This window comes from Ipomoea triloba, chromosome 12 (assembly GCF_003576645.1).
Source record: "Ipomoea triloba cultivar NCNSP0323 chromosome 12, ASM357664v1".
Classification (NCBI taxonomy): domain Eukaryota; kingdom Viridiplantae; phylum Streptophyta; class Magnoliopsida; order Solanales; family Convolvulaceae; genus Ipomoea; species Ipomoea triloba.
The window spans coordinates 5,657,944-5,669,456 of NC_044927.1; the positions used below are offsets into that span (position 1 = coordinate 5,657,944).

The 11,513-nt window shown below is 36.8% G+C and overlaps 1 protein-coding gene across 4 annotated transcripts; it reads left to right on the forward strand.

Annotated features, from left to right (window-relative positions):
* Positions 1-1,132: 1,132 nt before the first annotated feature.
* Positions 1,133-9,281, forward strand: LOC115998831 (zinc finger CCCH domain-containing protein 41). Of its 4 annotated transcripts, XM_031238495.1 has the most exons (8): positions 1,133-1,435; positions 1,828-1,953; positions 4,374-5,232; positions 5,741-6,853; positions 7,301-7,363; positions 7,560-7,910; positions 8,369-8,877; positions 9,075-9,281. In XM_031238495.1, the coding sequence occupies exons 3-7, from the start codon at positions 4,486-4,488 to the stop codon at positions 8,846-8,848; spliced, it is 2,754 nt and encodes a 917-aa protein (XP_031094355.1). In that variant the 5' UTR covers positions 1,133-1,435; positions 1,828-1,953; positions 4,374-4,485; the 3' UTR covers positions 8,849-8,877; positions 9,075-9,281. The 4 variants fall into 4 exon arrangements, with proteins under 4 accessions (XP_031094355.1, XP_031094353.1, XP_031094352.1 ...); XM_031238493.1 differs by having other exon boundaries at positions 1,133-1,456; positions 8,369-9,165; XM_031238492.1 differs by having other exon boundaries at positions 8,369-9,165.
* Positions 9,282-11,513: the final 2,232 nt, after the last annotated feature.

The following is an 11,513-nucleotide window of genomic DNA, read 5'->3' on the forward strand; positions in this document are numbered from 1 at the left end:
TCAAATATGGTAATACTTTCTTCAGAGTCATCCACTGGTGTAAGAGATTCCATGCATGGTCCAAAATCTTTGATTTCCTTATTCATAGAAGACTTACCATTTCAGAGACAATATTCTCAATATTTTTTCCTTTTTCAGGCTGGCCAATCTGCACTCTCGGCGCCACCCACTGACGACGCTTAGACGTGGTTTCTGGCGCTATCCACCTCTGCCCTTCCAATGGGATATTCCTCCTCCCTCCCACTCATAATTCCGGATCGTAAGGCTTCTCGACCTTAGCATCCCAGCCTAGGGATGACAATTATACCTGCACCCTATGGGTTACCCGCATCACCTCCCCTACGGGTTTTAAAATACCTACACAATTTGGGTAATGTGTGCGGGGATGGGGTGAATTTTGTAAACCCGCGCGGGTATGGGGGCGGGTGCGGGGGGAGTTATCCCCGCCCCGCACCCGCACCCGCACCCGCACTTATATATATATATATATATATATATATATATATATATATATATATTTATTTATTTATTTATTTATATTTATATTCACACACTTGTATTACTAGTATTCATTTATTATATAAGTTTATGTATCTTTTATAATTAAAAATGAATAATGAATTAAACTTCTTTATGAACTAGTGCCTCAAGGATTCAATTGAATTATCATCTTATTGTCTTATTTTTTTGTATATGAAAATTGAAAAGGAACAACATAAATAACATAATGAGCAAACACTTATAGAACTTATACTACCAACACAATTTTAGTTTCAATTAAGACTAACATCATTGGCTCTTATTAAATTTTAGAGTTATGTTCAAACTTATAAAAAGAATCCATGCGATAATTAGAATTGTAGTATAAATTTTTTATTAGATTTAAGTGGAATATTAATAATAGAGTTATGGGTTGGGTATTACCCGCACCCGCAAAATCTCCACGGGGGCGGGGATGGGTAGGAATTTCATTACCCGCGCGGGTGCGGGGAGTGGGTTGGGAATGCGGGTACGGGGGCAGGTGATATATCCCCCGCACCCACCCCGCCCCATTGCCATCCCTACCCAGCCTTGTACCCGTTTATGACAAAACTTTTCGCCATATCCAAGCATGCCACAAATAAAACAAAAGGTTGGTAATCGTTCATATCGGAAATCAACTTTCACCCATTCCCCATTGTCCTTCTTCAGTTTCATACCTTTTTAAGAGGTTTTGAAACTTCAATCTCCACTCGGACACGAAAGAAAACCCGCATAGCCCCGTCAAAGTTACGTTCATCCATGGCAGTAACACGGCCATTAAAACCTCCGATGGCCTGAAGAACTACTTCCGATCGAAACCCCGTCGGCAAGCCATGTACTTGAATCCATAACTCAACGCTGTTTAAATCAACCGAATTCGGATCCACCTCACGAGGGATACGCTTCAGAATGAGTAGACTTTGTTCAAAAGCTTGTATTCCTTATTCCTACTAAGATTTGTATTGAAATTTGTACATGTTTCTTATATATACCTATATATATCATTATATAATATAATATAAAAAAATCTCATTCTAACATACTCTCATACATCTAATAGCTTGTTGTACGAGTTTTTTTCTTTCATTCCATTGAGCTTGCTAAAATAGCAGAATTTGACAATTTACAATTTCCAAAATTAAAATCTGATGCTTTTGAGAAAAAAGAAATGTCGTTGGTTAGGATAAAATTTAAATTCAACAAAATATGGGGACTTACCATTCCAAATTCCCAATCGCCCATAAGTTTTCAACCATGCTCTTTCTGTAAAACCCTCTTTCTCAGCTTTTCTTCATTCCAAAACAGATATACCAGGAAGGCAAGAAGCCCAAAGTATGGCCGGCCTGTTACTGGACTCCCTCGCATACACACGCGCATTCGAATTTTGATTGGGGAAATCGAAACCCTAAGACGCCAATTTATACGTAGGAGGTTTGTCCCTAATGTTCTTCCTTGTATTTTGTTTTCTAGCTCCCGATTTATCTATGGCTAATGTTATAAACTATTTCCGATGCTCATATTCTGTGTTACATGTCTTCTTATTGGATTAGGGATTTTGTTTAGAGCTGAAGCTTGTAAATTTTTTTTTTTTTAAGGTTTCAATTGGTTTCTTAAGTTATTTAGTATTTAACGGTTAGGTTAGAGCTCTTAAACGTGGCTAGTGAATGATTGATTAAGACTGCAAACTCTACTACTCATCTAATTTAGGTAGTTGGATGCTCTCTTTTGTGTCTACTTAAAAAGAATGGGAGCTGTTCTTATGTTGTCTATCAAATGCACTCGGAATATATTGATAAATTGGAAAATTTTATTATTATTTTTAATGAGCCAGAGTTTTTGTTTCATTTCTTTCCCTCGTTCGGTCTATCATGCTGGCATCCTTGTATGCTGATAATGTAGGACTCAGACTATTTACTTTGGATTTGGATAATCCATTTAATTTGATGTATAGGTGAATGGAAAGGGGGTTTAAGTCTTTCAGATGCTTCTAGTGAGGTAGAATTTCTAAAGTATTTTAATTGGTTCTTGTCATTTCATGTGTTCAGTTGGTTTATAAAACTTGAAACTCTTTTTGAAGTATTCTATGTACTTTGCCAATCCCATTGAAGTGGCATAGAGCTACATTTGTGGAGAAATAATGTTTGTTGATGTATGTCAGTAAAGCTTGTTTTGATTCATTTAAAAAAAAAATTATTTGCTGTAGTCTATGCTGGGTCTCTTATGTAAATAAAATTTTATCAAAGACCTTTTCCAACCATCTTATCTATAAAACTGAACACCCAGATCTTTTTATTTGAATAACTTTGGAATTGAACGGCCCTTTTATGGAACCGCTTCCTTGCTAGCTGAGAGTATTATGGTATCTTAAGATTATTTTTTCATCTTTCTTAGCAAGGAAACTTAGAATGTAATAGTTCTATGAGGGAATATGATACAACACTCAAGCCTAGATCCTAATTCCACCGCAAAAGTTAGCTCAATAGTGGATGTTTAGCCCCAACTTATGTACCACTCCACAATCTCTTTTGGAGCTGATGTGGGGTCGTATCATTGCCACCCCTTGAGAAGCTGACATCCACAACAACTCATAATCTGGACTCTTCTTAGCATCAGATAGTCCTTACCTAGGTCGCCCCCTACGCTAAGTTGACATCGGACGAGCAGATGGCTCTCACTTTAGACAACTTTCACTCCGAACACTTCTCGGCTCTGTTTGAAACTTATCAAGTACTGGGTGGCCCTCTTCCATGTTGTTCCCACCACATACCGGTCTCTCAACGAGAGCACCAAATGATATGACATTCAAGCTAAGACTCTAATTCCACCACAAAAGCTAGTTCAAGCGTAGAAGTTTAGCCCCCAACTTAAGTATTGTGGGGCTAATGTTAAATTGTACTCTGTATCAGAAAACAATACATGTAGGTGCAAATATTAGCAAGAAATGTTGACCTCTCACCTCTTAAAGTTTCAAAGTGATTATGCATTATTAAGATTGCAATTTCTGGTATTTGTGACCATGCAATCTATTCACATTTTTTTTTTGACATGAGTGAAAACTAAGAAAAGAGTGGTTATGCATTATCAAGATTGCATGTTGCTGAAAGATCCTTGTTACAAATAGTTGATATCACAATGTAGGTTAATGCTGTGAGAATATCCCTTTTTAGGTGTGATAAATGGTTTCAGTTCACTTGTGAAGGCATACATCATGTGGTGAGATCTTAAAATAGAAAGCTTAGGAATTGAATGGCCTTCAACAGCACTTCTTTAGTATTAAAGATCTTCTCGTCCAACTAGTTTCTTTATGCACAACAGCACAAGGGCGAGGTTGCAAAAGTTCTCACTGAATTTCTTTGTCTAGCTGATAAACCAGAATTGCCAAGTCGTCAACCATAATATTGTCAAATACATACACGAATTTTTTTTTTTTTTTGGTGGAAGGAAGGAGCCAAAGGGCTCCAAAACAAATACATACACGATATCAAACAATAATAAAAATGCATGCAGTTCATTGGTAGTAGTAGTGCAAGGAGATGATTGTTGTCAGAACCAATTTTTAGCATTTGAATTGGAGTCATTGAATTGTATTCTCTCAGTAAATAATGCATTTAGTTTATGAAATGTAATCTTTGTCAAGTTCAGAGCCATAGTTATTGAATTTGTATGTGTATGCATGTCATGGCAGTATACAGACACTACTACAAGTCTACAACCAAATTTATGGCTTTGATGAAAGAAGGGTCTTTTTTGTAGATTGGCTTATGCAATCCCTCATTGTAGTTTTTTGTTTCAAATATTTTGACCCTAAATAAAATATCTTATTTGCCTTTGCTACTATTTTTTCCTTCCAGGGGCAGGAGAATGCTGAATTGGCTTTAACCAATGAATTATTTCCAGTAACTGCATTTTTACCTGGAATATGAAGTTTTTGACTTCATAAATTAAGTTTGACCTCTTTAATTCATGGAGCTAAAAGTTTCATCTCCAAAGCTAGTTCTTTCATCTTCTGATTGTAATAGTGGTCCTGAAGAGAAAGAAATCAGTGAAGATGATGATGATGATCGTAACCATAAGCATCGCAGGAGGGAGACACATTCTGAGTCTGTTGAGACTGATCCTTTTGAATCAGTTCTGACAAGACCCTACAGGAAGCGCAACAAGCCCATTGGAAATGGACACCTTTACAAGGATTCTGAATCTGCTTCTTTTGAGAAAGAACAGAGTGTACAATTTGAGAAAAAAAGAGGCATGAATTCATTTTCCCGACCTCAACATGATTCCAACCTTAGAATACGGTCAAACCAATCACTGTCAGGAGAACCTGGTCTTGGCAGAGCTCGCGGGAGGGAACCAGGTATATGGGGCCAACGTGATTCTAGGTTCAACCCAAATGATATTGCATCCCAGATGGCTCAACAAGTTCCTGTCCCACCTGGTCTCTTTGCTGGAAGGGGCTTGCCAAATGTTTCTAATACACTAAGTTCACCTTGGAGTTCATTTGGAATGATTCCCAGAATGCCTATTACTGGTCTTGATCCACTCCATCCCCTTGGCTTGCAAGGAGCACTTAGGACACCCATGAATCCTACAATTGGTATGGGCATACCTCGGCAAAGATGTAAAGATTTTGAAGAGCGTGGATTTTGTCTAAGAGGAGACATGTGCCCAATGGAGCATGGAATGAATCGTATTGTTATTGAGGATGTTCAGGTATATGCCTTTCTGCAGAAGAACACAAAATTCTTTATAGTCAATATAGATATGTAGATTTTGATGGTGAATAAATGTGTGGTAATCGTATACCAGGCTGTTAGAATTTATCATATTGTGTGTTTGTAAGTTGGTTAATTAATTTTGCTTCTTTTAGTTTAGACACTATAACTTTATCCATCATCTAGGCTTACACATATAAGGCCTTGATTTGTTAAATGTCTGCATTTCCACTTGTGAACGTAGGGCCTTATAATCTGATGGAGACAACCGGTATCTCATGTTTTAACAATAACTTTGAATGGATATTGAACAAGCATGCAAACATGGGTGTTGTTCATACTTATCCACTTCTAATTTCACTCTTAACAAATTACTATATTTTATCATAACGATAATTTGTCTAATCTTCATAATTGAAGGGGTTCCTTTAGAGGGTTTTGGGAACACCTAGTTTTTCATGGTTTTCTCTGTGTAACTTCTCGACTTTATGCATCCAAAATTGCAGAGCCTTTCTCAGTTTAATCTCCCCGTTTCGCTTAGTAATGCACCCCTGCTGGGAACAGCTAGTGGACAAGGAGCTTTACCTGCAGTGCTCCCTTCTTGTTCATTGGTTAATAGTAAAGCTCATATGAAAGGTGGAAAACCTGTAACAACTGATGATGGATTAGGATTGAATGAAGCACATACTGGAGGTTCTGTGGCTGGGGGAGCTGATGTATATGACCCTGATCAGCCTTTATGGACAAGTGTTGGTGAAACTGTGCAGCTGATGGACATGGACCCTTCTGATCATGGAAAGCCTGAGCTATCTGATGGCTACGATATTGAACACCCAACAAGAAGTAATCTGGCTGCCACAGTATCTCAAGGTGTTTGGGGAAGAATTGGTAGTTCAAAAGGGAAATTGGAAATCAAAGAGAAAGTTGGACCCACCGTAGATTCTTCAAGTCATATTGAAAATGAAACTAAAAAAGATCTAGATTCATTAAGCAGTCAGGGTGTCTACAGTCATGGGAAGCATATTAATGTAGAAAACCTTGATCCAGCAATAACAGGAACATCTTTTAAATCACAAACTGATTCTGGATGTGATGCTTGGAAATCTTGTCAAAAGGCACATTCTACTTTGTTTGTGAATGGTATTCCACAAAAAGACAACAGAAGGGAAGCTATTTTTTCACATTTTAAAAAATTTGGAGAGGTTATTGACATTTATATCCCCCAGAAAAATGAACGAGCTTTTGTACAGTTTTCTAAGAGAGAAGAAGCTGAGGCAGCTTTAAAGGCACCTGATGCTGTTATGGGCAACCGTTTTATCAAGCTTCGTTGGGCTAATAGGGACAATATTCCACACAATGGAGCTACTCGAGTGATGCCTGCTTCTGCTCCACCCCATCTTTCTGCTGCTCATAAGGGTAAAGATAGTATCCAATCTGTGCCTAGAACAATCCCCAATATGCCTAAGCCCATGGTTGCTAATATTCCAAAAGCCCCAGCACCTCCTCAAAAGAAGATGGAGAGTATAGAACTGTTAAGAGAAGAACTTCGTAAAAAACAGGAGATGCTTGATCAGAAGCGGAATGAGTTCCGTCGTCAATTGGATGAATTTGAGAAACAAGTAATTGCAAGTTCCCTTTCTTTTTATTTCAACAAAAATTTTTCTATGCTGAAATGCTTCATATTATCTCGGTGTTAGAGTATCTCACAGTCTTTACAAAAGTGAATTTCAAGTGTTTGTATGTTGCTTGGGCTTGTACTTTCCACTACTGAGAATCCTAGTAACAGACTCTAGAAACCATTCTCTTTACTAAAATTACTTCATGCTGTCATTGGATGATAACATGTAGGGTTAATAAACTTTAATGTATAATGTAAAATGGATGTTCATATTCTAGTTTTTCTTGTGTCCTCATCATATGGCTGCATTTACGATATAGTCTTGTTAATCCGATAAATGAAAGAGATCCAAGAGCACTATCAGGTTTTCTATTTTATTTATTCATTTATAAATCCCAAAAAAAAAAAACACGCTGTCCCCCTATACTCAAAATTTTGCTTTCTGCAGGCTTCAGTTCTTAAAGATGAAGGGCCATGTAATCAGGTTGTGAAGAGACATAAAGTAGAAATGGTAATGTCTATAAAATGATTCTTTATGTTTTAGTTCTTGTGGCCTCATCTTATGACTAAATTTATAATATAGTTTTGTTAATCTGACAAATGATAAGTGATCCAAGAACACTGTCAGTTTACTAAAGAGATTTACTTATCCAAAAAAAAAGAAAAGTAAAAATGTCCCTCAAACCTCAAAATTTTTCTTTCTGCAGGCTTCAGGTCTTAAAGATGAAGGGCCATCTGATCAGGTTGCCAAGAGACCTAAAGTGGAAAAGGTAGCTGATTTCGCAAAAGCTGAAACATCAAGCTCCACTGAACCTGATATTGCTGTATCATCTCAACATACTGAAGTAGTGCCTGACAGCAATAGATCTGCAAATAATGCACTACTCTCTTGTTCAAAATCATCTTCTCCTGTGGCTACATCAGAACCCTCAAGCTTGAAACAGTCAATTCGTCCATTGGCACCTGTAGGGGCTCCTTTTATCTTTAATAGATACAAACTGGACAACCGCCCCACTGCTTTCAAAATCAATCCACCTATACCAAGTGGTCTGGCAAATGTAATCTTTCTATACTCCCTTTCAGGCACTGAACTTTTGCATTTGTTTTATTTCCTCATCAATGTTTAAAAAAGAGGTTGTGGGTTGGGAGTAGGGAGTATGTGTTCATTACTTTTTCCCGTCGTCTTCTGTAATCTGTATGCAATATGCATATGTGTGCATGTGATGCCAAAGCTGTGTGTTGTATTTAGGCTTAACTTTAACTTTCCGACTCTTGCATATTCTCTCTCTCTCTCTCACGCACATACTTTTTTTCGTGAAGTCTCTTTTCAGATTCTCACAATTGATGCACACTATTTTTTCTATAGATATGCACAGCAAGAATTTTGGCACCCGTTTCACACGTCATTCGTCTTGTTTTATCTCTATATTCCCATTTCTTGTTGGTGGATTGATATACTCTTCAGCTTCCCTTTTTCTTTGATTAGTGATGGAGATATTTGTTTCCTGTTTCCTAGGCTGCTGTCCTGAAGGATCACTTTTCTGCTTTTGGTGAACTTTCTTCTGTGGAGCTCGAAGCCACAGAGGTGCAGGACAAGTTGGACACATCCAAAATATCTGCCCAGGTATCTTTCGCATCACGCCGTTCTGCCGAAAGAGCATTTTTGAATGGTAAAAGCTGGCAGGGACATACATTGCAGTTTACATGGCTACCATTCGTTAATTCTAACAAAGGTGGAGTGAAAGAAAATGCTTCGGCTTGCAAGGATCTTGGAATCAAAGAAAATACTTCCAGTTCTTGTCAACTGTCTTCAGACACTAATACTCCAACTCCTATGGAAGACACTCCCTCCTGTTCACTGAAAACGGCCGTTGTGGGGACCAGTAAAACCGAAAACATTGAGAAAGGTAAAAGTGACCCCAGGACTCCGATCACAGATGAAGACTCTCAGTCTGGTTCAGCAAAAATTTCCCCAGAGAAACAGAGCTTCAAATGATTGATCTCGAGGATGGGATAATTTTCAAGGTTGTATAGTGAGTGAATTCTTTTAGCTACCTTAAAATATAACTTCAGGTCTTTTAGCAATGGAGGAAATTGTGTTTCAATTTGGCTTTTTATTTCATACAAAGCAAATGTAAAGAGGGACTTGTCTAATTTTGTTTTGTTTTGTTTTCGTTGTCTTTGAGTCCTGGTTACCTGAAATGAATTCTGTTAATTGTTAGGTACTTGGAGGTGATTCCAGGACTGAATTAAATTTGAAGTTCTCTTTTCAGATAAGGTTTTTGTTGGGCTATTCCATCTTCTTTCCTGTTACATTGCACCCACTGTATGGATTACTGGTCCTGGAAGTAACTCTTATTAGTTATCTTTTTCTATTCCATTTTGCTTTTATTGAATCTTTATCAATATGTGAAAAAACTTAATAGTTATCTTTTTGTTATTTACTTAATATTATCATAATATGTGAGTAAGAGATTTGTTAATTCCTGCATGTAATAATGCATTCTTTTTTAGGTTGTATTTGAAAATCAGAAAAATGACTTCTGAAAAATGATTTACGTTTTGGGTCTGGAAAACTTTTACCATGTCGTTCTTCTGTCTCAAAATCCAGTCCACTTTGCTATCCTCATCATGCTCAACATGATTGAAGATGTAATTGTTCCACCACTTACATGCCCACCAACAAGTAATAGCAAAAAATGATCGGCCAGTCCAAACCATGTGATTCTTTTCTTATTAAAATGGTTATTGATCTAGTTTTGGAGTTAGTTACCTCTACTATTCATTCTTCCACATGAATTTCCTCTTCATCTATGGATCATCCTATACCTCCTAACAATCCCATTTCAGTGCATATTAGAGATTTAGAGACCTTGTTTCTGTTACATCTTTGATGATACTTTCCAACAATGGCAACATCTTTTGAGTTAGTTCTTGAAATATATATATGACATTCATGATCATATTATAGCCTCCAATCTTTTTGTATCTACTTCCTCTATTGATGTTTGGCGTTGATGAATGTTTGTTGAGCGTTGGACTTTGAGATTTGGATGATTCTTCTTTAGCTAAGAATACTTGATAAAGCTTTAAGCAAAAATTTCTCTCAATTCTTTTAGCAATTTGATCACCAATAATTTCCAACAAGATTTTTCTTCTTTGGGATACTTTTAAAGATGAGGAGGGGTGAGCATCGGTCTTCAAATTTGAATTTGTCTGTTGTCACTTAGCAAGTAGTAGCCGTCCAAAAGTTGCCACAATCATTGAAAATAATCTTCTTATCTTTTCCAAAGCATCCTATCAATTCAAGAAAACATATATAGTTGAACTCTTCAATTCAAGTCCAACCCTTGTCTGGTACATTTGCTCGTCATGCTTCTCTTGCACTACTTGCTTTAAGGTGGGTATGCCACAAGCCTTTACGATCTCCCTAAGAGCATCCTTAAGGCCTTTCCCAATAGTAGAAATTTTGATGTGATTTTTGAGAAGTTTTTGTAGGTATGATTAGGAAAGAAAAAATAAGGTGAAGAAAAAAAAAGAAAAGGAAAAAATAAAACAAAATATAAAACTGAAAAGGAAAAAAAAATAATAGCATTTATGCGCTCAGGGACGCGCAACTTGCACGCAACGCCCACAAGGAAATTAGGGTTAAATAAAAATGGGCTCCACAATTCTGAGTAAAACACTGTGCCTTGCAGGAGATATCAAGACTCTCTCTCCCCCTTATCACTCTTCTACCTCATCACATTTTTCTTAAAATTTGTGTAAAACTCCATTATTGGGGAAGGCCTAATAGTGTGGTTTTTTGTTGTTTTGAGAAGTTTTTGTAAGTGTGATTAGAAAAGATAATATTATAAGTAAAATAGATAAAAATAAAAAAGGGAAAGAAAAAGAATAAAAAAAAACAATTAAAACTGTTGCAAAGCTGAGCAGTCTGACTGCAATGCAAAGTAGTCATGCACCAGTTGGCGCGTACAGTCACGCGCCAGCTGAGCGTGCTGCATGACCTGTACGCAGAGATAAAATTAACTTTAATACCATTAAATGTAAATGTAGGGCCCACTAAAAACTTCAACTTGCAGGGATGAAAAACAAACAAAAAAACCATGTCTCACATCTGTAATAAACCAACTTTAGTTTTTTCTTCTGACATAATTCAACAAAAAACCACCGATAAGGATGCTCTAACAAGCCAATCTATCACTTCTTCTAATGTCCCCTTCCCTTTCTCTCCACCTCTGAAGAAGATGAAGCACTAGCATTTGGCTCCTTCCCTTGACAAAAACTTGTGTAAGACTGTCTCACGAGTCTCAATATGTGAGACGGGTCGAATATTTAATTAATGAGGTTAAAGATTCAATCTATTAATCAAAGATTCAACCCGTTTCACAGATTGGGATGATCTCACACAAATGTTGTCCTATTATTATTATTATTATTATTATTATTATTATTATTTTGGGTTTTGGATGACCATGGATATAGTTGGATGATCATGAGCTTAATTGGACGGCCAATAATATAATTTCTCTTATTATTATTATTATTATTATTTTGAAAATAAGGTTTTTAGAAATGTAAATAAAGAAAATAATAGTGGATTATGAATATTATAGTAAGTGTTATAAATATATTCATTAGTGAACATTATTATGTAACGG